Below are 27,968 nucleotides of genomic sequence, written 5' to 3'. Positions count from 1 at the left end.
CAAGCATAATAATGGTCTTCTTTTGCTTTGTTTTAAAGCACATAATATATTTGTTTTTATTTTTCATGTCTGGATTGTAAATGAGGGCTGTAAAGGTGTGGACATGACTTGTCAGGAGCCTTGGCTCTCACCGCAGAATATATGGCCACTTAAGGATTAGTTTCTGGGAAAAGAGCTAACTCTTGGATTGAATTAAGTAAAAAAGAAAGAAAAAGAAAGGCTAGGAGCACATTTCAAACAGAATATGTTTCTTGATATAATGTGGTACTAACTCAAAGGTTACATCCAGTGATTGGGGGATGGATTGAGGAAGTTGGAAATGCCAGGCTATTGCATAATAATGTAGTGTCATTCAAAGAGGCAGTGATTGGGTTGTAAGAAGACATTGTTGTGCATTCCATATATTGCATGTATTCGTCACACACAGCACTGCTTCCATTCGACTGCAGGTCATCTTCTGCCGAAATGTACGTTCTTCTTCTCACTGTCCGCTGTGCTAAAATCAAGCAACTTGACACAATTTACGTAATTAATTATATAAAACACAGATATTGCAACAGGTATGTAGCTTGATCCACCTGCCAAACAGTACAATTGTGGACCCAATAATAGTGTATTATAAGTAATAAGGATGTTTGGAAAAAGAGCTTTGATTTTAGTTGGTGGGAATTTTAAATGTGGAACCACAATTTGATTCAAGATGATTTGGTGAAAGGTGTTTCATTTTCACTTGATGGCAAAGGTCTGCACTAATTTTTCAGAAGTTAGCAGTGATATCCAAGCTACAGAAAAATCATGAAGATTGTTGCTTTTTAACAGTCATTTGGTGATGGTTAGCAGTCACTGACATTGATTTCAAGGGAGTCAGAATTTATTCCATTGTTTTTATTTTAACTTAGCTTGGTTTCTCTTTGGGTGTTATATAATATTTTAAGCCTACTGTAGCTCATTAGAAGTATTAAACAGAGGGCATCAAAAGGCACAGGGGATAATCAGGACATGGTGACAACAGAGAAGGGAGATTAAATAAAACAGCAAAGGATATGACTAATTGAGTGCCTGTATGAACAGACTAGGATCAAGGGGAAATACAGCTGTGAGTTTGGCTGGCTCGATCTCTGTAAATCTGGGATCTGACAGAGGCATGTTAATGCTTCTTAATGACCAGGGATGGTCCCTTCAATGGGTAATTCTCTCCTGCAGTGCTAGAGAGGTCTCAGACCTGTGCTTTGCAGACCTGTGCTTTGTATAGGGTCTCAGACGTATGCTTTGCAGGATGCGTATGTGAAATAGTAGCTAGCAGCTTTGAATGGGCAATTATAGAACAGAGAGATCTGAGTGTTCCTAGGTGGAATTAGTTGGAGCAGGGAGTACAGTTTTGTAGGTCCACATAAATAGTTATCTGGGAATCTGTCTGCCTTCTGCAGGAGTGCCTGTTTGCCTCCACCTTTGCTCTGCTTGTGCATTTGTTAAATAAAGCAAATAGTCCAAATACACCATTAAGTCTCCAGTGCTCTCTCAACCAAAGGAAACAAATGCTGCAGTCCTTGTCTTGGAACTTGGCCACAGATTCCGGAGTGAGAGCTGTGCTGGTCTGTTGCAGCAACAAAGTGTATTGTGGCACTTAAAGCGTAAAATTTTTCTATGGCATATGCCCAACAACTGATGCTTACACTCCATGCATCTGTTTAGTGGGCTCTAGTCCACGAAAGCTTATGCCATAATATAATTTATTTGTCTTTAAGGTGCCCCAAAAACCTTTGCAGCATTATTCTGCTAGAGAAACAAACACATACTGTGCATATCTACGGCCATATTATCATGAACACTGTGCATGTGGTGTCCTATTTCAGCTATTTGAAATTTTCCCAACTTTCCTTCCTCCTGGAATGCCCAATTGTAGCATGAAAGACTTCCCATCTAAGGGAACTTCCCTCTTTTCCTAATAGCTGCCGTCATGCTGATTGGCTTCTCTAACAGGCCGCAGCTCTCCAATATCTGGATTATACAGCCTTCACATAGTTAAGAACATGTAGATTTTAGTCTTTGTAATGTGTGTCAAATGCTTTACATCAAGCGTGGTGAACCTTTGACCCTCCAGGTGTTGCTGAACTAATACTCCCATCATCCCTGGCCATTGGCCATGCTTGCTAGGGCTGATGGGAGTTGCAGTTCAGCAATGTCTGGAGGGTCAAATGTTCCCCATTCCTGCCCTGCGTGGATGAACTTCAGAGCTTGTCATGAGATACTTGATGCCATTTCAGTTTTGTTAGTGTGAAACCGTTTCTCTCTTCTTCTTTTTTTAAATAATTTTTATTCATTTTCCAAACAGGTTTTATACAGTCAACAAATTATTTTACACTCATGCTTCAATTTTTGACTTCCCTCAGTTTCTCTGTCAATCTTTTGAAAAATTTCTATTTATTGACGCATTTCTAAACATGATATTGCCTTTCCCCACTCCTTTTCCTCTTACTCTCTTTTTTGCAGTATTTCTTACTATTTCACAGAGTCTCTTCAAAACCAACAAGTGTTGTCTGTGTATCGTGTGACACCGTTTCTCAACATCTCACGCTTTGTTTAACACTAGGGGTCTGGTTGCATTAAATGAACAGGTCTTAATTTCGTGTACGTGTGTTAGGAATTGAATCTGAGCCCTCCCTGTATTTGAAAGCTTAGTGAGATGGGAGAGTCTGTGGCAGGGCAAGAATCAGAAGCTGAAGCTGGCAACTGGGAGGGAAGCCAAGAGGCAGAGATGAGTCAGGCTCATGAACAGGCACAGGTGTCTCCCCCTCTTCCTGAGGCAAGCTCCTCTCCACCCCCTGTCTCCCAGAACCAGGAGATAGGGGGCATGCAGGCACAGTCTGATTGCTTGGGGAAAACCCTGGAGAGGAGGAGACCTAGATAGCTGTGGGGAGACGGGGAGCTTTAGTCATGGCAACTGATCTCAGGGAGCCTGACACTCAGCCAAGTCTGTAGAGATCATCTTTTTGCTAAGAAAGAGTAAACTCCAACTTTGGACTGTGCAATTCAGGCATAGGCAAACTCCGGCCCTCCAGATGTTTGGGACTACAACTCCCATCATCCCTAGCTAACAGGACCAGTGGTCAGGGATGATGGGAATTGAAGTCCCAAACATCTGGAGGGCCGGAGTTTGCCTATGCCTGGTGTAATTTACTGACTGGCATGCTCTGTGACAATGGGTGCCCCTTGCCTCCATACATGGAAAATCTATTACTCTTTTATCAGGGCATCCTGATCAAATTTGCAGATGACACCAAACTGGGAGGGGTGGCTAACACCCCAGAGGACAGGATCACACTTCAAAACGACCTTGACAGATTGGAGAACTGGGCCAAAACAAACAATATGAATTTTAACAGGGAGAAATGTAAAGTATTGCACTTGGGCAAAAAAAATAATGAGAGGCACAAATACAAGATGGGTGACACCTGGCTTGAGAGCTGTACATGTGAAAAGGATCTAGGAGTCTTGGTTGACCACAAACTTGACATGAGCCAACAGTGTGACGCGGCAGCTAAAAAAGCCAATGCAATTCTGGGCTGCATCAATAGGAGTATAGCATCTAGATCAAGGGAAGTAATAGTGCCACTGTATTCTGCTCTGGTCAGACCTCACCTGGAGTACTGTGTCCAGTTCTGGGCACCACACTTCAAGAAGGACACTGACAAACTGGAACGTGTCCAGAGGAGGGCAACCAAAATGGTCAAAGGCCTGGAAACGATGCCTTATGAGGAACGGCTAAGGGAGCTGGGCATGTTTAGCCTGGAGAAGAGGAGGTTAAGGGGTGAGATGATAGCCATGTTCAAATATATAAAAGGATGTCACATAGAGGAGGGAGAAAGGTTGTTTTCTGCTGCTCCAGAGAAGCGGACACGGAGCAATGGATCCAAACTACAAGAAAGAAGATTCCACCTAAACATTAGGAAGAACTTCCTGACAGTAAGAGCTGTTCGACAGTGGAATTTGCTGCCAAGGAGTGTGGTGGAGTCTCCTTCTTTGGAGGTCTTTAAGCAGAGGCTTAACAACCATATGTCAGGAGTGCTCTGATGGTGTTTCCTGCTTGGCAGGGGGTTGGACTCAATGGCCCTTGTGGTCTCTTCCAACTCTATGATTCTATGATTCTATGATCTCCTCCCTTTAGTCTTGAATATGCAGAGCAAATCTCTAACCCAGGAACCCTGTTGAAAAGTACAAAGTGGGAATTTTATCACTGATCAATGATGTTTCTTAAAGTATTAGCTGCTTTCAACTTTCACTGTTTACTGCAATGTCCTGTAGTGAAAAACAGTTGCTGCAGTGCTACAATGTGTGTCTGAGGCTATTGTAGTGAATGGCTCATTGACTGTCATATACATATGCCCACATGCCCCCTCCTCCTATTGGTATGCTTGTGTCAGATTCCCAGGCCTTGTTGTCAATTGCTTTGCAGTACACCTCTTTCCCCATACCGCTAAATTAAGAACCGTACTTTGCCTCTCTGCTGCTCTAAAGAAGGGCATATAAGTGCCCAAGTCCCTCTCCCTCTCTTATTGCCTGCAGAATTTCCCACTTGAACCACGGTGAAGGGCATTTCTCAATAAATCATTTCTCTTTTGCTTTGTGGTAATGACAGGTGGTTTTTGCTTTCTACACCTGTTATTCACCTCCGTGGTACAGAGAAAAGGTAGGATGCTTTGGAGACTAAATGGCCAGCAAGTCATTATATAGGTAATAATCAGGAACACTAATGGCAAGATCAAAATAGAACCTTCTGAATAACCTTTTTAAAAAGTGCATATTATGGCTTTAATCTATTCCATCTTTACGAGTGACACACTGTGCTTTTTAGCAATCTATAGTAATATTATTTTCTGTTCACGCATGGAAGGAAGCCATAAAGCACTCAACATGGTGGCTGTTATCAAGTAGCAAGCCATTCATGCAAAGCAGTATACTACGCAGCATCTACTGAAGATCACCTGGGAAATCTCCCAGTAGATCCTGATCTATCTTCTGCTCACTCCTGTATAGGACTTCAAAGTACCTTTGTAAGCCACCCAGATAAAGGTAAAGGGACCCCTGACCACTAGGTCCAGTCGTGGCAGACTCTGGGGCTGCGGCGCTCATCTCGCTTTATTGGCCGAGGGAGCCGGCGTACAGCTTCCGGGTCATGTGGCCAGCATGACTAAGCCGCTTCTGGCGAACCAAAGCAGCGCACGGAAATGCCGTTTACCTTCCCGCTGGAGCGGTACCTATTTATCTACTTGCACTTTGACGTGCTTTCAAACTGCTAGGTGGGCAGGAGCAGGGACCGAGCAACGGGAGCTCACCCTGTCGCAGGGATTTGAACCGCCGACCTTCTGATTAGCAAGTCCTAGGCTCTGTGGTTTAAGCCACAGCACCACCCACATCCCAAGCCACCCAGAGTGGCTGGGGAAACCCAGCCAGATGGGCGGGGTATAAAAAATTAAATTATTATTATTATTTCCCCACCACCTCATTTTTGTTTGTGACTGGGATACCTTAGACCAATGTCAGTGAGCTGCTCAACCATCATAGAAGGGGGGGCAATGTGAAGCTAGAAAACCTAATGTGTCCATAGGCAGGCAGAAAGGAGACAAGAAATTAAAGTAAGGGGGGAGAAGGAGGCTGTGGGTAGAGGCAAGGGATTCAAATGAATGAGTGAATGGATGAATTGGGCAGGGCATTTAGGAGAAAGCAGGCGGCAATGGAAGTGAAGCTGGGGCAGTTTGGGAGGAGGAGAGGTGGAGCAAGGAGGGAGTTAACTTGTGGGATTCATTGCCACAAGATGTGATAGTCACTAGCCTATATAGATTTCATGGAGAAGAATGCTGTAAATGGTTACTATTATTACTTGTGATAGCTGTGTCCTGTTACTGGGAATTTGTTGGGGAGCAACAGCAAAGCAGTTATTGTCCTCATGTCCTACTTGAAGGCTTCCAAAAGGTGTCCAGTTGGCTGCTGTGGATAGCAAAAGATGGACTAGATAAATTTTGGTCTCATCCAGTATGACTCTTCTTAGATTTTTATGACCTGGGAAAGAGTTGCTAAGGCGACTTATGCTGGCATTGGTATAATTGTTTGTGTATACACATTCACATAATCTAAATGGCAGTGTCAAGCCTCTAGTTTCAATCTGTCATAATTTAAGTACAGTGGAACCTCAGTTTTTTAACATAATGTGTTCCGGAAGACTGTTCGACTTCCGAAATGTTCGAAAATCGAGGAGCAATGGATGGTCGGCAAAATCCATTGAGAAAAAAGAAAAACACGCAGTGGAAGATGCTCGACTTTTGAGGCACGTTCTAAAACGGAAGCAATTACTTTTTAAATTTTCGGTGTTCGGCTTCTGAGACACTCGAAAACCGAGGTTCCACTGTATATTATTAATTCAAACGCTATACTAGTCCAAGAACTGGTATTGGCTGCACATATTCCAATGTTGCCAAGTAACACTTCAAGCTAAATGCTTCCGTTTTATGATACAGCTGTGAAATGTTGCACAGTGTTTCTCATTCTAACACAATGACTTGCAAATCTTTTACCAGTAGCATTTAACTGATATCCTGGACCCACCTGTAAATCCTACATCACCACAATGATGGACGCCTGTTGACAAAGACAGGCACAACTGAGGTTCCTTATATCTGTGATTTGAGAAGTCAGGGTCCAAGTATCTACAGGAATAACATCCCTCTCATTTGCTTACCCAGCTGTAGAAGCACCGAGGCTTTTGAAACCATGGCAACTTTGGTCAGCGACACCAACAATGTACCAAAGCAACACCTTGTTGTTTGGTCCCTTTGTTGAAATGAACAGAACATGCAACATTGAGTTTGCTTTCATTTTATTGTGACCCTAGATGTATGATTGAATTAAAGGGAGGTGGCGGCGGTTTTGCATCTAGAGTACTCCCAATAAAACGGCACAATTTAGCCTTTATTTGGTGTTGTGCTGAATGTGCTGCCATTTTCTTTTTGAGAGCAAGACAATGCATGGAGAAAACCCTTGTTTGCTGTTTATATAACAAGTACCCACTCATTGTGCTCATTCTGTGGATGCAAGGGTAACATGATCTATTGCCAAACTTTCAGCTCTATAATTTGTAATATATGCTTCCAGTGGTATTAATGAAACCATCTTCATTGTCATTTTCCAAAGGCCGAATATCAGTAACTGGTAAATCGAGCAGAAATAAGTAGTTTACACCAGCCAGTCTCTGAGAGTACTAAATTTTCAGTTTCCATAGTTTCAGGGGAGTACAATTTGCGAATGCATGACTAGCTGTGGCTTGTACTGAATTAGGATGGATATGATGTATGCTGAGCTCTGTGTCAGAGAAATATTTCTGAAAATCTTGCCATTTATAAAATGGCCATGTATCTTGTGGGTTTCTTGCCTTATTTAAATGATACCTCCTAGAAGATTTTCCACGCTCGGTCTGCTGTAATCTCTAATTTCTTTATGGATGATCCCTCCATGTCCATGATTATGCTGTTTAAGAGAGTACATCACTGGTCCTCTAGTTAACACATTGCTGCCCAATATTGAAAGCTGAGAGTTTGAACTAATAAATAGCTGTTCTCACTCCCCTTCTATGACTTGTGATCTAGTTTTGTAAAAAAACAACCCAAAAAGCTTTGTTTTCAAATGTTGACCAGTTTTTAGCTAATTATTATTTATTTAAGGCTTGTGTATATCGCTTAATGATTAGTATTTCTAAGCCATGTACCAAAATAAATAAATAAATAAATAAACTGTATAGAGAATAAAACAATAAAAATAATCATGAAACCAGACACAAATCGGAATGCTACCTTAAGATGAAAAGATGGGAGCTAGAATCCAGTCACCTCTGGAGGGAACCACTTTGGTCATATAGAATAAAATAATTTATGAAAAAAATAATCTTGTATAATTCATTATATCCTGAAGCATTGCATAAGATACTGGAGATCTAGACTAGAGGTGGCTGTCTAAGATCTGGGATATTATACTCATATGCAAGAAAGGGGAAACATAAATCGGTCATTAGTGGAAATTTTTGTATGGAAGCACTCCTCTTTACACAAGTGCTGGTCCATTTCCTTTTCTGGACAAGGCAGATGCATAAGCACCCTCCTTCAAGCATGGAGCTTCTGCCACTGTAGATATGAATGAGGCAGCAGCAGCACCCCAGCCTGAAGATCAGGACCTTTGCTTCCAGTGCCACCAATCAAAATCTTTTTCATATATCACATTTTCTTTAAAACATGAAACCCTTCTAGAGCAGTGCTCCTCAGCTATGGGCCCTGAGATATTGTTGCACTACCCATCATACCTAGCCAGCTTAACCAATGGTCAGCAAAGACGGTAAGAGTCCAGCAGGGCTTTAATTTTTCAGCCGCAGCTCACCAAAACTCACTTCTGGCACCTCCCAGGTGGAAGAATAAGGAAGGTGTTCAAGGTGAATTCTGGCACCTCTTTTTCTAGGGGGAAAAAATAGCACTGGAAGGATTCTTCTAGAGCCAGTCTAATTTGAAGAAAACCTCACCAACAGTAACGTGCTGAAACATTAAACAAATCAGATCAATGAAATGCTTTTGTTTGAGGAATGTAATACATTTAAACTGTGATCTTCACATAGAATATAACCATCCTGTATCCTATTTATGTATTTATTTTAGGCACAGAAGGGGCTGTATTTGAGCACTCTGTGGAGACTCCCCATATCAGAGCAGAACCATCCCAAGACCTCAAGTAGGTGTTTTGAAAGCATTGATTTCAGTTTTATTTGGCAAGTTATCAATAGAACAGCTATGCTTTAAAACGCTTCTAAAGTAAGTTATATTGTTCATTAATATGACTATAGCATTTGCGTACTCCTCACCCATAAACAAAGCTTTGAAGTACCGGTAATTCTCCTACAAATGAAGAATCAAAATTAATCATAGACCTTTTCACAAAAGCATTTTCCTTTTGACATGTATCTGTGCCTTGTATCAAAGTTGTCTGAAGCGGTGATGGGTCAGGATTCATTCATTGTTAAATGGGGTTTGTAGAGCACGCCTGTCCCTCTGAAAACTGAGTTTTTGTTCTTATTATGAGCTTTCAGGATGTGCAAGCCACAAATGTCAGCGAAGGGTTGGCATGCTGTGGTTTGCCCTTGAAAACTATGTTTGCCTTTTGCTCATTTTCTCTCTCTCTTGAGCCATATTTGTCCTTCACTTTCCTATGAATCTATCCTTCCAAGGTTATTCAAAGGCTGCAATCCAAACAAACAAAAACCCCACTCACTCCTGATGTCAGTGAAACAATACTGCATTTGCCGGCCAGTCACTCTTGTGGTTTTTGTCTTTTCCCCAAATATCAGAGAGATTATTTTATAAAAAAGATTGAATCCTAAAACTTCCAGGGAGTCTGTAAGTCAAACTAAGATTTATTTATTTATTTAATGAAAATGACTTCCCTGTTGAAGCCTTAGATAAGTTTAGATGTGGCTGTGCTGCTGAGCCCTGATCAATATTTTTCTGAAAAGGCAAAGAGATTAAATGTAAGCCTAAAACAAACAGTTGTGTTTCAGTATAAGGTTCTTTCTTCTTCTGTTTTTGGGGATCATTTCCATCTCAGCACGTGTCACAGAGGTTGTGGTAAGGTTGATGTCCCCTTCTCTTTCCAAAGCAGATTTGGAAGCAGATTCAAGAGATGGACTCAAGCACTTCAACAAGGGAGTGCAGTCATCAATCTGGAACCATTGTAAAATGTGCATTTTAACTTGGGCAGAAATCAGATGAGATCCCTTGTTGAACACGTTGCCCTAAAGCAGACTTCCTCAACCTCTGCCCTCCAGACGTTTTTGCCCTACAACTCCCATGATCCCAAGCTAGCAGGACCAGTGGTCAGGGATGATGGGAAATGTAGTCTCAAAACACCTGGAGGGCCAAGGTCGAGGAAGCCTGCCCTAAAGGATAACTCTAGCTGTGATGGGACAACATCTCCTTACTCTGATGGAGCACCACTTCCTGTTTCCTGTCCAGAAGTCAAGAGGAGTGTGTGTGAGGAAACCCTAGAAAAGATATAAGGAGAGAAGCACCTAAAACAACCAGTAGCAGACTGGTTGTGGTAACAGGAGGAAGGCAGATATTTTGCCACTCCTCAATACCATCAGCCATGAAATCTTATTAGACCAACTTTGGTGGTTGGAGTAAAGGGCACAGTGTTATGGTGGTCCTGCTCTACCTGAGGCTAAGTTTCAGAGGGTTGCACTGAGGGACTTTTGCTTGACTCTATGGCAGTTCAGCTGTGGGATTCCAAAGGGGTCAGCCTTAGCCCTCTAGTCAACATCTGTACGAAGCCACTACATGAGGTCATCTGTAAGTATGGAATCAGCCATCACCAGCATACTGATGACGCCCAGATCTACTCCACTTTCTCAGAGGAGGACAGGCAGTAGAGGTGGATTTGGGGGAGCTTGACCAGTTTGTGTTTTTTTAAAAATAATATTTATTGCTTTTAAAGATTACAGAAAAGGAAAAGAAAAGAAAAGAAGACAAGAGAAAAAAGAAACAAAAGAGAAAAAAGCAAAACAATACTATATATAAACAATACAAAACACAACCTAAACACATTAAACTAAACACATTAAACTAAAGTAAACAAAATCCTAACCCTAACCCTAAATAAAACAAAACAAAAACAATTTAAAAACATACATCACACCTTTTCCATACTCTATCTTTCATTCCCTTGTTTACTCGACCTCCTCTCACCTCCCTTTTTGTATTCCACTTCTATTAATTGTTTCAGCAAATCCTTTCCATCTTTCTCTATTTTCTATCATATTATAAATATCTCAACATATTTTTAACCTTATTTTCCATTAAGACTAAAATACTTATATATGCTTAACTCCTTATAACATTTCTGCTAAGGCCATAAGATTTCATTCCACCATTTTTCTATCACTCATTAATTTTACAGTATTTCTATATATAAACTTAAAATTTTCCAATCTTCTTCCACCATCTCCTGTCCCTGGTTTTGGATTCTGCCAGTCCTTTCAGTCAATTCCATATAGTCCATCAACCTGGAGATCTTATGTCCAAGGCTCTTAACTCTTTTCCAGGTCCCTTCTGCAGGTCTTCTTCATATTCTTTAATTCTAAAGAGCAGATCTCTGGAAGACTCCAACCTAACAATACTTTTATTCCTTCTGGACAGGTCAGCCAAATTTCCACAGTTGAAGCTAAAATCCATAAAGTGTTTCAGGACATGTTTCAAGATTCCTCCAAATCCAAAGGCCCCCAGAACTTCAATCTCCTCCAGACCCAAGTCCATGTCCCAAAAGTCAGTTAATCCCTGCATAGAGGGATCTTTCCAACTTTCCTTCTTCAGTCCAGGCCGGGATCCGATCCTCAGAATCTGACTTTTTCTAGATTCGATCATAAAAGGCCTCAACTTGTAGTCCTCAATTTTCTTCTGTAAGACTGAAGATCCCGCTTGTATTACTTTAGGCTCAACAAGAACAGCTTTCTCCTTCTCCTCCACAATTTGTCCTGCCAAAGTAGATTCCTGTACCAAGTCCTGAATTATTTCTGTGTTAGTGCTCACTTTTTGTCCCATATTAATCGCTTTTTGTCCCAAGTTGTCAATTTTAAAAGCCATGTCATCCGTCTTCTTATGAAGCTGTTCCAGCGAATAGCTTATCTTGCATAATACAGTCACTATGGCTTCTCCTGTCAACATTTTTAAATGGTCCAAGGTCAATCTCTGGTTCTCACAATTTCTTATCTTGCAGCTGGAGATTCCCCAGTTACACTCCTGTAACAGTTTCAAAAGCTCCCTCTAGAGGGAAACAATCTCCACTTGTATCACACAACTCAAGCCATAAAGATAGTTTCAATTTTCAGTTACTTTTCCTCCTTTTTAAACGCAGAAAAGGACAATGGAAACAGTATCTTTCTCTTATTTAGCTAGCTGTCAAATACGTTCTGTTCGCAGCCAATGAACTCTCCCAAAACGTCACTCTTTCTGGCAGCCCTTTTCCAGGTTCAGAGCAGTGGTAATTTGATTTTTCACTCTCTCCTGCAGGCTCGCTAGGTCCAAAATTTCCCCCCTCTTCTCCTGCTTCCAAGGGGTTTTTTGTAATTTTAACCGATGGAAATTTAATCCTTTGCCAAAGGCTTTCCAAGACTTTAGCTTGTAACGTCTTTGCTTCAGTCTATTTACAAAAGAGGAAGGCGGACTTCCTGTTTAAGACCTTCCCATTTCGGTGCCAAATTAAGGTATTTAAGGATCCAATTTTCCGTTCTACTCACGGGTAGTTGTTTAAAGTCCAATTGTCCACAGGAAAAAGTCAGCGCTCTCCGGCAACAGCAATGCGGCTTCACTCCGTGAAAGAAGCAGTCAATTCAAAGCACCGCGCCACTCACCCCACATCGCTCCGGATCCCCAAAACAGGGTTTCCCCGCGAGTAGGGGAGGCGCAAAAGGTGCCAGCCGAATCCCAAGTTCACAAGCTTCTCCCGCTTGTGATTTCAATGGGTCTCCGCCTTCGCCGTGGCGGTCAGACCCTGCTTTTCACGGAGCAAGTTCCTCCCAATCGGAGGAGCTCCGCCATTGCCGGAGGCGCCAACCCAGAAGTCCGAGCTTGACCAGTTTGGTTGCACTCCTTGCAGGAGACACCTCAACTATGAAGTAGAATGGAAGGTCAGAGGCAGGGGGTGCAGAATTTTGGCATTGCACAAGGTGTCGCTGAAATTTGAGACCCCAAGGCCCATCACTGTAGGCAGATCCTGTGCCAGTGTCTGGTCATCAAAAGCTAAGGCTGTTTTTGAATATATATTTAAAATAAAATAATATTTTTATTCTTTTATTATTTTAAATTGCATCCAGAATTCATGAATCGCAAAATCGGGTAGGCTTTTTTCACCAAATAGGGGAAGTCTGAAATTCTCCAACAGTTCAGGAGGAGCTTGAAAGAAAGAAAGAAATCTTTTTGGATTAATTTCAGTTGAGCCCTATTTATTTTGAATCCCTTTTTGCACCTCACTTTTGAGCCTCTCCATCATGAGGTTATCTTGAAATGGTTTTTTAAACAAACAAATCTGTTTGTCTTATTTTACTTGCATAATGTTATATCTAGTACATTTAATAATATAAAATTTAAAATTTTTGAGAGGTTTACAGTACAGTCCTGTATGTGTCCCATGGAGTTCACTGGTGTTTACTCCTAGATAAGTAGGTTTGGATTGCAACTTCCATGTGTAAAACTTTGTTTAAACAGGTATGTTATTTTTTTATTATCCACATAAATAACTTTATTCTTATTCTTAAGCATTTTTCAGATTTAGTAAATTGATTCAGCTGCCTCGATAAATGATAGCAGTATCAATGACCAAATCTAATCTGAAAAATAAAAATCATATCCTAAACATTTATGAACATGCTTCTCAGATTCTGAACGTTCCCCCATAGTTTGGGATTTTTACATTTTGTTCCTTCTAAATCATCTTTAAATTCCCTTGCTAGTCAACCATTCAGCTCAGACAAGATAAAATCTACCCAAGTTAATCTTTTGCTAGCAAGATTTTGCTGCCTGTAGCCATTTTTGAGAGTTTATAAACCCTGTTACATGATCCCTGGCCCAAGAAAGCTTAGCTGAACCTGAGACTCATTAGCAGGAACAAGCAGGATAAGAGGATCATATTTTACAAACAGTAAAATGAATTACATCTGTATAACTGAATTACACCTGTATAATTTATTTGTCAGACTCCAGTTGCCACGTTTTGTCAGAAAGAGCCCAGCTAAACATAGGAGAATATAAACCCCAAAATATTTATTTTAAATATGACAGCAATGCAGTTTGTCCAGGTAGTCATTAGAAACAAACAGCTTCTGTACACAATAAAAGACCACTGTGGTTATCTGCAGAAATCTATGCCCTCAATCAACTTCTTAATAAGGGGGGCAAATTGCTTTGTTGTTGTCCTGCACCTCTGGGGAGAACTCGAAAATCAAATTTAATAGCTTCCTTCCCCCTTTTATCATCAAGACTACAGTAAGATTGACTATAAACTAATCCTGAAAGCCAACACTGGGCATAATGAGATGGAAAATTGATCAAGCGACAAGGAGCCGACAAGGATAGTAGGATCCCCTTTTAATTCTGATTTGTATTGAAGACCCACAAATCCTGCACAATAGTTTTGTGTTTTCTACAAAGCTGCAACCGCCTGGCATCAGCAGGAGCAGTTCTTGAAAAAGACAGAGGGAGTAAGAGAAAAGCACTAACATAGCAGGACATCCTTTCATTAAAAGCTTGAGCCACAAAGAGGCCAAACGCGATTTCTCCCTGCTGCCCTTAAACAGATACAGAACTTTAAAAGATTTGATTTGAAGGTATTAAAGCACATGTTGATGTGATCTACTTTCAGGGCAGGAGGAAGCCTCACAAAGCAGCCATCAACATAAATTATAAAGGGTAGATCTTGGTGCATTTGTGCTTTTGTATGTTAATGTGAATAAGGGAGCTTCTAAATGGCAACATACTCAGCAACAGCAGCACCGAGAACAGTGCACCAAACAGGAAGTGTCTGTCGGGGCTGATGGTTTAGAGGCAGGTAAGTGGCCAGGTGGCCTAAGATCAGCTAAAACCATAGAGCAGGGGCAGGGAACCTTTTTCAGCCTGAGCACCATAGGCTTAGCAGTAGGTGAGGCCAGAGGCAAAAGTAAGTGGACCAACTAATTTTGATTTCACCGCCTTGTGACCATGACATGCTGTAACCAGGCAAAAGCACTCAAGTGGGATGCAACTCAGAGCCAATGGAGCATGGGGCTGGGAAGGAGGGTTGATCCTGGAAGAGGCATGAGGCCTGGAAGGCTGTATTCACATCCCTGAGGTTCCGTAGAGGCAGGCCATAATTAGAAACTTTGCAGAGCTTTGGTGGCCCTTGGACTCACCTTACTCCTGTGGAAATGATTACCGAAATCCCTGTCCTCAGGAAGCAATTCAACCAAACTCTCATGGTTGCTAGAGAATAAGGCATCTGGGTCCTACAGCTAATATCCCAATTAGAGAGGCATGTTATTTGTTACAAACAAACAAACAAATTTCTTTCCAGTAGCACCTTAAAGACCAACTAAGTTAGTTCTTGGTATGAGCTTTCGTGTGCATGCACACTTCTTCAGATACACTATGTCAGATATGTTATTTGTTGTTTAGTTGTTTAGTTGTGTCCGACTCTTCATGACCCCATGGACCAGAGCACTGCCTCCCGCAGTTTGGTCAAACTTATGCTGGTAGCTTCGAGAACACTATCCAACCATCTCATCCTCTGTCATCCCCTTCTCCTTGTGCCCTCAATCTTTCCCAACATCAGGGTCTTTTCCAGGGAGTCTTCTCTTCTCATGAATATTCTCATGAATATTCTCATGAAAATATTGGAGCCTCGGCTTCAGGATCTGTCCTTCCAGTGAGCACTCAGGGCTGATTTCCTTCAGAATGGATAGGTTTGATCTTCTTGCAGTCCATGGGACTCTCAAGAGTCTCCTCCAGCACCATAATTCAAAAGCATCAATTCTTCGGCGATCAGCCTTCTTTATGGTCCAGCTCTCACTTCCATACATCACTACTGGGAAAACCATAGCTTTAACTACACGGACCTTTGTTGGCAAGGTGATGTCTCTGAGGCATAGACATGTGCAAACCTTTAAGTCATTATTCATAGGAAATGGGACCTGGTGGATCAAGAAGATTTGTAGATAGGACTTTGGTCACAAACACTCCTTGACTATCTTGAAATATGACAGGCACAGGAGAACCCTGGACCCACACATGAGAATTGCAGTGAAAAATTATCTGCCCTTGTATAATTTTTGAATGCAATTTCCTTCATTAAAAAGGAATGCAGTTTACTTTGTTATTTCATATGTTTTAAAAGTTTGCTTCATTTATTAATCAAGAGATCTGTGAAAAACTGAACAATGTGAGATTAGGCGAGAGCAGGAGATGTCTGCCCACATCCCCCTCCCCTCCAAATGCCAAATTATCTGGACAACTTGTTCCTGACTCTGGGCCAGAGGTACTGTATCATTTGTTTCCAACCCTGCAGACCTCACCTGTCCAGTCCAGGGCTGAGAGAAGTCCTTCCAGATCACAGCCGCTGGTGAAGCTGCATGCTCCACTATTGGGGGCGGAGAGCAGGTGGGGGCGTGGCTGGCACCCCCCAGGGGCATGACGTGCATCCCGGGGGGTGTGGCACACCACCCGCAGGGGCATGGCGGGCCACCTGTGGGGGCATGATGCCCGGTGCTTGGAGGGGCCACCGCAATGGCACCCTACCGGAATAGTGGTGCCAGGGGCGGTCCACTCCCCCCGCACTCCCGTTCTTCCGCCAGTGATCACAGCTTTAGCTGTGTCATCCAAACAAACCTTGGAAGGGATCATTTCTCCCCCTATAGCTCTGAGGGTCCAAAGCAGTAAGCTGCTGTTACCCTAACCTCTGTTTGCTGTTAAATCCATCCCCATACTACACTGTCATTTACAACCATCTATTTAAACTGACACCAGTCAGGTCAATCTATGATCAGCACAGTATCGTGTAGGCAAAAAACCCCGTACTTTCCCCAGGCCAATAAGGTTTACAGATTATTTTTTATTAGTATTAAAAAAACAAAAACCTCCTGAGTCTCCTATCTATTCAACCTCCATTCAGTGAAGCCTTCTCTCATACCCATGGCATGCAGATGTTGCTAGTCCCTATCTCACCCCTGTCACCCACGCGTGTAGCCCATGTGCAGAGTAACAGGGGGATCATGCAATGATGCAGAAGAGAGGGAAAACATGTAATTACTGGAGGCTGTAGCAAAGCGTGCACGCCCAGTGCTATGCTCAAAATTCTGAAATAAAAAATCAGCACAATGGATAATTCCCAGTACATCCATTCCACTTTTGAAACAACAAGAGGTCACTCAGAACGCCAACATACATAGATAATGGAGAATGATGTGGCAGTATCCCTGTTCTGGGTTGCATTGTTCCCAGGAGAGCATCTTATTCAACCACCTCCAATGTAGGTTCTCTGTGCATGAAGGACTTGTTGCAGGTCACCGTGGTCTTCTTCCTCTCCTCCCCTGGTTCCTCCTCAAACAATTGATTCCGCTGCTATTCATATATAACACATCTGTTCTATGTGTCACAAGTTTTCAAACTGCCCTTCATTTAATTCTGCTACCTTTCTCCTCTGATCTCTCCCCACCCCAGTATTATCACTACAAAACCTCTCCTTAACTTACAATACATAACAACGGCATTTTCAAAGGCTCTTGAGATGTCATTTTATCTTTAGATTTCACTCCCGCCTTGGCAACAAACTACACTGTAACTCCAGACACTATTGCTTAATGCGCACACACTTCACCTATCTTTCTAGACTTGTTAACATCAAAGTAGTCAATTATTTTCTATGATTCCTGGTAGAATAAGGAAAACTAGCTATGCCAAAAATAATGGAATGTTCCGTTCAATTAGAGTCTAGCTAGGAGATGTCTAGGACTTAATGAGAGCTTTAGGATTGATAATAAGGTAACTGACATGCTCTGCATGAAATAATATGAAATTAAGTCATAAATTCGATACTGCCGTATTTCTGAATTGGACCTGGAATGATCTTTCCTGGTTTAAGAGCCAAACAGTTGAAAAGATGCATGGGAGAGGCAGTGCAATTTGGAGGGGAGAGGCAGCTATTTGGGAATGTTTGCTTTACCCTGATTCCTCCCCATTGATTCTCCCCTGCATGCCTTGACCAGAGCTGCTTTTCCACTAGCTGCATCTGAGAAATCCATATCCAAGAAACTCAGTTTCATGGAGGGGAGGGGACCAGATGTTGCAGGAGAAATGCAAGAAATGAGGGAAAGTGAAACACCTTTCTCCATTCATTAGATACCCGAAGCTCAAAAATGAATGACTTACCCGTGCCCTGGTCTTTCCCTTTGAGTGTTCATTATTAATGCTACCTTTTTTCTTTTTGCAATAATGAACCCAAACCAGGGCCAATCTACATTCCATGCTGCTGAGACTCCTTTTCCCATGTTTTGGGACATTTATGCCTTACCCAGAGATATGAAAGTATTCACCGCCACCTCCATCTCTTTATAGTGCCAGAGGTAGAGCGACCTCCCCCTCTTTGTTAAGGAATCTTACCATAACCCACTGACCCCTTTGCCGGCTTGTGAGATGTGGAAAGTTGCTGATCCCACCACCTAAAACCTCAGAACTCTCTGAACTGGGCAGATTCCCTAACTCACCTGCATGCAAGCTAGCAGAATCTTTGAACCCCACCATACTGAAACATAGAATCTGGGTATAGTTGCCTTGTAGGTTCAGGCAAAGCAAGATTGTCCAGCAAAGCAAAACTCCACTTCCAAACCCTTATCACACCATGCTAGTGATCTATCTCATTTTAATTCAGTTCTAAGACTATAAGAGCAAAAAAACCTGAAAGTACCTCCATTCTCTTTCCGAATAATTATAGCCAAGCCTCCTTTACTTGCTTTTGAATGCTGAGTAACCATCTTAGATCAATTGTCTTTTGCCTCTTGAGAGTCCTGGCTCGAGTTGAACTCACTCAGTTCCAAGTACCATTTTAGTTTTCCTCATCAGCTGGGCTTTTTTTCCAGCTGGAACTCGCTGGAACTGAGTTCCGGCTCTCAGGTGGGCATCATTGCCATTATAAGAGAACAAGGGAGACGTTCATGGTGAGTTCTGTGCCTCTTTTTCTAGAAATTTAGCATGGGTTGTTGGTGACATTTTCCTTGATCTTAGGGTGGTTTGACTTGTGCTTCTGTGCAAGCAGAATATGATTAGCAAACCACAGAGAGGTTTCTTTGAAGGTGCAGCTGCAACTCTTTTCTCCTGATCCACAACCAATGAAAGTTCCTAGTGGTAAACATTTATACTGGTTCATTGTGTTGACACAATAGGCGATAAGAAACCTTAGTCTCTTATAGCAAGTTTAGGGTTGTAGTATATATTCCAGGCATGTCCCCATCAAATTTAAGTACTTTCCAGTCCCTGTGATTTCAGGGGTGAGGTTAAGCACCTTTTAACGTCTCTTTGTCTGCAACCAAAGGATCTTAAATGTCCTTAACTTTGGGTAGATGGTGCCCATTATTTTTAACCATGCTTTTAACTTAGTGGTGGTGTCTGAAATGAAATCTTTTTACAGAGAAGCTATTTTGCCTCCACAGCAAGTAGTATTTTTTTTTAAAAAAAAAAGTCAAACCACACTTATTTTAAATTTCCTGTACAGTAGAGCAGCATGTAGAAATTTTAGCCCATTTTATCATATAGTTGCATACCTTCCTGTTGCCTAAGGGAGGGCTGGGAATAAAACGCTGCATTGGTAGCAGTGAAGTAAGTATCGTTATGACAAGGAATTTATTCTCTGAAAGGAAAGCAAGTTCTCAGACTGTTCAAAAGAGAACTTTCCTGGAATTTAAACCAAGCCCTTTTCTTTAGAGACAAGGATATCTAAAAGAGAATGCTGTAGTAGCTCCATGGAAAATGCTGCACTTTCAGAAAGCATATAACAAATATTTCTGAAGTTCCACTGATTTTAATGAGAGGGGTTACATGTGAAACCAATGGATTTGAAAGTACTTCACTTTTAGCTTGAGATTATTAGTTTTTCCATATCAAGACCTGGAAACCAGTTTTGGGGACTCGTAATGGTTGTTTCAAAACAAAATATGAGCAGTGAAATTCTTGTTTGTCTCAAAATTTTAAAATGCTCTCACCAGAGTGGCCTAACTGATGAATATTTTGCTGTTCTTTTGGTTTCAGGGGGAAAAAAATTCCATTTTCCTAGGCCTTTTAGACACAATTTAACTCATGCTATTTGCTTTTATCTGGCTTTTAAGGTCTCACTGCTGTTGTAGTTCTTGCATTCTCTTATTGTCCACCATTTGTTTTATTTATTTGTTATGTTCACTGGTAGTCTGAGAACTGGGAGATGGTACTTTCTTTTTCTATAAACCACCCTGGGAATTCTTACTGAAGGGCAGCATAGAAATATCTAAAACAAAATTAATAAAATAAAACCTGGGCCGGGGGGAGAGTCCCACCGGTAGATAATGAGGCAGCAAAATTTGTTCTGGGGGCAAGACACTGAATTTGTGTTGCTGAGTTTCAGCACTGAAAAAGGATTATTTTTCTGACTGTGCTGATTATGCATAAAAATGAAGTTAAGAAGGTCATATTGCTGAATTTGTTTGTTGATGGCTTTCATTTGCCTTCTTTTACAGAATCACATATTTAAGACCCTCCTAGCATGACAGCCACCAGTCATGGTGACAGTGAAACAATCATATGATAGGCTGCAGGCACAAATCATTAGCACTTCTGGGTAGGGTGGTAGAATTAACTTTGAAAAGATGCAGTACAAATATTTGAGTGTAGATTTGTCGTGTGCTATCACTCCTCGCCTCCTTGGCACAAGCAGAAAGCAACCCACCACGTGGTGGTCATAAAACCAGGCTCTTACATGAGACAATAACCCCTTTTCAGCGTAATAATTTGTTATCTATAACACTAAGATGTGTATGCATGTACGTGTATTTATGTGCATATAGAAATATGTGGTTCCCGAAGTAAATGCCGTGTGTTCCAAAAACAGCTCTGAACTGAGATCTAAAGGAATATGAATATTGTAAGAACTGACATTTTTCATCTTGAAAATGAATTTTTCCAAAAAGCAGGGGAGTCAGTGGAAGTTTTATTTTTACATTGTCTTAGGGAAAATATTTTACCTATGCTGTTGGGTGATATGTGCAAAGCATAACCATTTAAGACTTCCCCCCCTTTCCCCCTCTCTCTCCTTTTTTCAAAAACACACTTTCAGGCTCGAATCGCCAACCAGATCTTTGATAATGGAAGCTCCCAAGGGAATACAAGTGAGTGCAGCTGCAGGGGACTTAAAAGCTACCTGTAGAAAAGAACTACACTTGCAGTCCACAGAAGGGGAGGTAAGTCTGATAGGAGCACCATGACACAAAACATACACGTGGGAAACACAACTCAAATGGTGCTCTGTTAGCCAGATCATCCCTACCACATACTTGTGTCAGCATGAAAAGATTACATCGGGAATCGTAGCATTTAACAGAGCAGCTCAAAGTTGTCAATACAATTTATGGCAAATGTGGCTCAAACACAGAGAAAAGCTTCAGATATTACAAGCAAGCTTTCCTAGTTGACTCTGGAAGAGACCGTGCAGGTGGCTGACAACCCATCCTTTTACCATCAGAAGATACCCAAAGTTAAACAGTCATGGTTTAGTTACTGGATTTCCTTTTCAGAACTGAATTGCTTTCATTTTCAAATTGCAAACCACCTTGTGGGCCATTATGGTGGAGAGGTGGTCTAGAAATGCATTAAATTATTAAGTCAGGAAAGAGATGTGATTTTAAAGGGCATATACACAGCTCAATGACACATTACATGAGATTCGTACCTCCATTCCCAATGTGTACAGTATGCATCGATAGTGATCATATCCACATCATACATTTAAGACACTCTGCTACCACGTTGACAGTCATGGCTTTTCCCATGGGACTGGGGCATCCCAGTCAGATGGACAGGGTCCAAGTTGTTGGCTATATGCAGTTTAGTAGCACTGCAGAGAGCTTGCTGGGGAGACCATGCATAACAAGGAACTCAAAAATAACTTATTAAAAAAGGTTTTAATAACAAAACAAAAACTCCTTTTACACTAAAGATAACAACAACAAACATGACCCAACCACCAATCCATCCCCCAGGGTAATGAGAGAGCTAGGTGCTGCTCCTTATATACTATGCCCAAATGCTGACACAGCTTAATTAACACAACCTAGTAGCACCTGCTATGTTTCACAGCTGCAAGACGGTCTCGTTATTGGCCCTGGCCCTGGCCCTTAAAGACATACACAACGTGTGAAACAATAAAGAACCTTCACATTTTACAGTGACCATTCAACACAAGTAACTCTATGATGTCCTAAGACCTTTCAGCGTCCTTAACAACTACAGACCCCAGAATTCTCTAGGTGAAGCAGTGGCTGTTAAAATGGTATAAGAGCGACTTAAGAGTGGATGTGAGCAGCACTGGAGTCATCAAGCTCACCTCAGAAATTCCACGCTGGGCAAGGCATTCCTACGGAGGAGTCCTTCCCAATCATAACCCAATCCACGTTGCTTCTTCTGTCGCTTCTGTCTTGTGTGGCATGTCTCAGAGCTATTCCCACATGTCACACGGCATGATGGCCATGTTTGTGACTTTTCAAGGGGAAGCAATTTTGTTGTCTGCAAAGAAGAAGAAGAAGAGTTTGGATTTGATATCCTGCTTTATCACTACCCGAAGGAGTCTCAAAGCGGCTAACATTCTCCTTTCCCTTCCTCCCCCACAACAAACACTCTGTGAGGTGAGTGGGGCTGAGAGACTTCAAAGAAGTGTGCCTGGCCCAAGGTCACCCAGCAGCTGCAGGTGGAGGAGCGGAGACGCGAACCCGGTTCCCCAGATTACAAATCTACCGCTCTTAACCACTACACCAGGAGGCACTGTTGCGAAAGCAGGAGGCAGACGTTGGCAAAATACAGGCAGTAAATGCCTGATGGTCCACATTCAGCTTTGCAGGTCACAAGTCATGCACAGCTGTCATAATAAATGACTGAAAATTGCACAAACATCATGCTTCCTTTCCTATGTGACACTGATGACCAGGGGATATTTAAATGAACAGCAAATTCTAAATATTTCAGTGTGCTGTGAATTATACAGTTATTTTTCACTTTCACTGCTCTTTTCAAACTTCATTATTTCGATACACTAATGTACAAATATAATTGCTACATTAGTGATGAAAAATGCATAGCTTACCTGCTCCTTCCACTTAGCGGTACTGATAAACGGGCCACAGTTAAATCAAGATCACCAAAAGGAAGAAGTGTTAAAATGTGTATGTTTTCAAGGTGCTTTGAAAACTTTGATGACTTGCATGCTGTTATATCCCAGCTTTCAGTTTTATATCCATATTTAACTATCGGTCCAAACCACACATGGCATGAAAATAACGATGGTTTGAATTGCTCCAAGAAGTACTTTATAGGTAGCCATTACACTGCCATGGAGTCCCGTTGCTTTCCATAGGCTTGAGCTTGAGTCACACTAATGTGTCCCTCGGCAGCTGCTATAATGCAGGAAATACTTAAAGCCTCAGCCTTGTATCAGTATTTAAGCTCAAGAGCTTTTAAAATACTGCTGTCATGCTTTTACACCGTTGTTGCCACTCTGAAGATTGTAAAAGGCATCAGTAAAAAAGCTAACAGCAGTTGTAACAGTAAAACCCATTCTGTTGGTTCTGAGGGCTGTCAGTCTACAGCCCTCCATTGGACTTTCTGCCAGTGACCAGCCGGCCATTTCAGGATGCTTGGCTGGCCAATGGGAGCTCCATATGCCAATTGGACATGAGCCTTTTGCATATATCTGTGGTAACCCTAGAGGTAAGTTATAAAAGGAAGTGAATTCCTGCCATACTCCATAGCAAACTGCATCCAATTTATCCTTACTGGAAAGTGGTGAGTCCCCCAGTGCTGTCTTCCAATTAATACTAATAATACTTATTATTATTATTATTATTATTATTATTATTATTATTATACCCTGCCCATCTGGCTGGGTTTCCTGAGCCACTCTGGGCAGCTTCCAATAATTACCTTGGAATTGATACAGCTTTCTCCAAAAAGACATTGGTTTGATTTTCAAAGCTTCACTGTCCCCAAATGACACCTCCCAAACTATCCCCTTTTCCTTCCCTGTCAGGTGGCAGTCATAGGAGTAGCAACGCTGGCACAAGAGGAAAGAAGTTACTCCCTTTCCTTTGTCTCCCTCCACAACACGAGTCAGCTGTTGTGCAACTATTGTGCTGGGTTTCCTTTGTTTCACAACCTTTAAACAACTACTATGCTAGCGGAGAGAGAATGTTCAACCAGGCCCCATGTATTTATCATTCCCTCTATGCCTGATATCCATAGGTGAGTGTGGTTGCTTTTGCAGGCAAAATGGCGCCATCCACACACGATAGGGAGGCATCTATAATATACACCAGGCATGTCCAGCTCCCAAGAGACTGCGAACTACACCCACTATAAAAAACTAGCAGTGACCTACCCATTAGATTGACCAAAGCTGTTGAGCTTCTTCTGGGGAGCCAAAGTTGTTGAGCTTTCGGGGGGGGGGCAATCGATCTGGATCACACAATCGACTGCTATCGACCGGTTGGACATTGCCTGATACACACCATGAAAAGAGCTTTACATTCTTTTCTCTTCTCTTCTCTTTTCCTCCTAGATATTTTTGAACGCGGACTCAATCCGATTAGGAAATCTACCAGTGGGTACTTTTTCCTCTTCCTCCTCCCCGCCGAGCTCATCAGCAGCTCGACAGACTATCTATGAGCTCTGCGTTTGTCCCAATGGTAAACTGTACCTTTCCCCGGCAGGAGCAGGCTCCACGTGTCAGTCCAGTAGCAACATCTGCTTGTGGAGCTGAAAAGACTCCCGACCCCTCCTCACACCAGAATAGCCTTTTTGTTACTGTCCCTCTGCTTCACAGTTCTGCCCGGTTTCCTTCGTTCCATCATGAAGCTCCGAAACAGCCCACAGAGCATCCTCTTCCGGTGTAAGCAGGAAGACAATGTGGCCTTTTTATCTGGCTCGTGGACGTAAACGACTGGAAGAAAGAAGGGGGAACAAAAATGGTTGTCTTCATCAGGAAACCTGGATCTTAGTATCACCTTTTGTCCAAAAGGGAGAATAACACAGGTGCCTTTGCTATATATGAAGTGAAGCACATTGTTTTAGATTTTTGCAGGAACTGTAAATGAGAATCTGCACATATATATAAATATATATATATATATATATATAATACATAAATAAATATATATAGATAGATATAGATATAATGCTATACAAATTTTCCCAGAATCAAAAGGCGAGATGAATTGGTATAATAAATAATTCTACTGTCTGAAAGCACAATTTTCATATGCCCATCACTTTTGGATGTAAACTTTTATCCCTGATTTTTAAAACTTTTGGAGCATTGTGTGATGCTTGCTTTGCTAAACAATTAAAATTCAATTCACCTTTTAAGCAGCAAGAGACAGAATCCCTCCCCGATCGCCAATCCGTTGTTACTGTTTATCTCCTACAGCTGGGGTTTTGTAGGAAAAATTCTTTGGACGCACTTAGCAATATAACCTATTCATGTTGAAAACAAGACCCAATTTTAGTTTTGTTCAGCACTTCAGTGATTACATAGTGATTATATACAAAGCAATTTCTTTAAACAGTAGCATTCTGGGGTCAACGAATGGTCTGGGTCGGGGGAGAATATACCACTGAAGAAATTCCCATAATGATGTGATGGATAAATGGATGACCAAATAAATATTTTTCTAAAGTTATAGAAGTTTATAACGGAAAAAAGAGCCATGCCTTGAACTGGAGCCCCACAGGTGTACATTGAGTTCTCACATGTGTGGGTTTCCTCATCCTTTACAATGGAGAAAGCAAATGCATGTGCGCACATGAAAATGCCCATAGACCTGCTTCGTCCATTGAAATGAACTGGAGGAAAGCACTATACAAGCCCAAAACAGTGGCAGGTTTGGAGCATAAAAGCTGCAGCTAAACAAAACCATCTGAATGTAGTGCATTGGAATTACTATCATGGTGAAAAAGTGCAGTGACGTTTTCTCTTGTTAGCAGCTATTATCAGATCTTCCTGTGCAATTTCAAAATATATTTGACTAGGATTCTGAAATAAATTAAAGTTCATGGGGGGAAATGTTTGGCCCTTGGTCACCCTGGCAGCCATATGCACCCCTAAAAGGGGTCTTCAGATGATAGGGAAACCCTCCTGAACTATGTGGAAATGGGGCACTGGGGTACTGCTTGTTGGACCAATTTGGGGCAATTTGTTATCTGCCCCCACCCCAGGAGCTCCAGTTCCGTATTTTGAGTGAATGTGCATATGGCTTCGAGGATGGAGGAGGGGACAGGCAACCTTTTTTCTGTGAACTTGCTTAGCTTGTTTTCAGGATAATTATTATCATTATTAAGGGATGTGGGTGGCACTGTGGGTTAAACCACAGAGCCTAGGACTTGCCAATCAGAAGGTTGGCGGTTCAAATCCCCGTGACGGGGTGAGCTCCCATTGCTCGGTTCCTGCTCCTGCCCACCTAGCAGTTCAAAAGCACGTCAAAGTGCAAGTAGATAAAGAGGTACCGCTCCGAAGAGAAGGTAAACGGCGTTTCTGTGTGCTGCTCTGGTTCACCAGAAGCGGCTTAGTCATGCTGGCCACATGACCCAGAAGCTGTACGCTGGCTCTCTCGGCCAATAAAGCGAGATGAGCACCGCAACCCCAGAGTCGGCCACGACTGGACCTAATGGTCAGGGGTCCCTTTATTATCATCATTATTATTAAATTTGTATACGGCCCTTCACCTGAAGATCACAGGGCAGTTCACAAAATAAAAACACAAAATGGACACTCACCCCTTCCATCGGACGGGCGATTGTTGCAGATCCTCACGCTTGGTCGCCATCCCAGGGCAGTAAAACAGAATGCTCATGGTCAGGCAGCCATTGAGGGAATTCCCCTTGGCCACGTAGGTAGGTAGCTCAAGTTCCCATCAGCTGCTGCAGTTCAAAATTGTCCAATGAGTGGCCTCCTCAGGGGTGGGGCATACCTTGCTGGCTGAAAAGCCATAGGCTGCATGTCTGCCTGGACAGTTGGCAAGGCATAAAAACCAGAAGCGCTTTCCTACAACATAAAAATAAAAAATGAGAACACAAAATACATAATAAAAACAAACCAATCTCTCTCCTTCCTACAAACATGTTTAAAATGACATAGAATCTCTACACTTGAGCTTTTGGCTGATTAAGAAAATGTTTTCACCTGGCATCTAAAGATATATGTAAGAAAGGTGTTGGGCAAACCACCCTGGGTAGAGCATTTCACAAACAGGGAGCCACCGCAGAAATGTATCTTGCAGCTTGCAGAATTCAGGCAAGACTCACTAAATCAGCATCTTTCCTCTTGAAGCAGCCTGTGTTTCAAATAGTTGACTGATTGCCAGGGCTGATTTGCTTGTTACTTTAGTGTGCTTGCTGCCACCTCTCAGGTTTCTCCCTCACTCCTCCAGCAATGTGCACAACTTCCCAAACTTCACAGCTGTGCACAATACTGGAATCACAATGGGAGAAACCACTAAGAAGTTATTTTCTGTTATTGATATTGTTTTATCATCCAAATTAATTATTGTAAATCACGTTGAGCATTTAAAAATAAAATAAAAGGCAATAAATAAATTTCAGCGGCAGCTAAGCTACTTGGAGGAAAATGTAAATCAGGTCTCTGACTGGATAGCAGCACAATTCTGCCACAGTAGGAATCTATGGTTTCCTATTACATGAACAAGCTATGACAAGCCTGAAAATCCCATGCTCCCCCACTCCTAAAGGAGATCAGAAGCAACTACCTCTAGTTTTAAATCAATCTGCATTCTCTGTGACTTCTGAACTGGGAGAACTATGGTTTGTTTAAACTATGGTTTCAGAACAAGCCAGGGTTTGAAATCATCATCTGATCATGGCTTGTTCTTCTTAAGCATAGCTTCAGCAAATCACAGTTCAAATGCCATGGGAAACTGTGGTTTGTTTTAAACTGAAAGCAAAATTTTCCAATCTTCTCACAGGAAAGTCAGAGGAGAAGGCAGTGCACCAACTTGAGGCTCATTATGCTTTGTTCCCACAGCAGAAACCGTGGTTTCCTCTTTCATCTGAGCTGGGTTGAATATTTTGTCAAAATATCAACTGGGACCCATATAAATTCAAATGTATTTTAAAGTAATA

At 41.9% G+C, this 27,968-nt stretch overlaps 1 protein-coding gene across 1 annotated transcript in view; it reads left to right on the top strand.

The window, feature by feature from the left end:
- The window catches only part of SGCZ (sarcoglycan zeta), a 551,579-nt gene extending 525,313 nt beyond the window's left edge, over positions 1–26,266 (top strand). The window contains exons 6-8 of the mRNA XM_053402397.1: positions 8,691–8,763; positions 20,905–21,028; positions 24,394–26,266. Coding sequence (XP_053258372.1) covers positions 8,691–8,763; positions 20,905–21,028; positions 24,394–24,594 — 398 coding nt within the window. The 3' untranslated portion in view covers positions 24,595–26,266. The remainder of the gene's footprint in view (positions 1–8,690; positions 8,764–20,904; positions 21,029–24,393) is intronic.
- Positions 26,267–27,968: the final 1,702 nt, after the last annotated feature.

The sequence above is a fragment of the Podarcis raffonei genome, chromosome 9 (genome assembly GCF_027172205.1).
Source record: "Podarcis raffonei isolate rPodRaf1 chromosome 9, rPodRaf1.pri, whole genome shotgun sequence".
In the NCBI taxonomy this organism is placed as follows: Eukaryota; Metazoa; Chordata; class Lepidosauria; order Squamata; family Lacertidae; genus Podarcis; species Podarcis raffonei.
The sequence above is the reverse complement of the archived record's forward strand: the minus strand, read 5'-3'. Positions and strand labels throughout refer to the sequence as shown.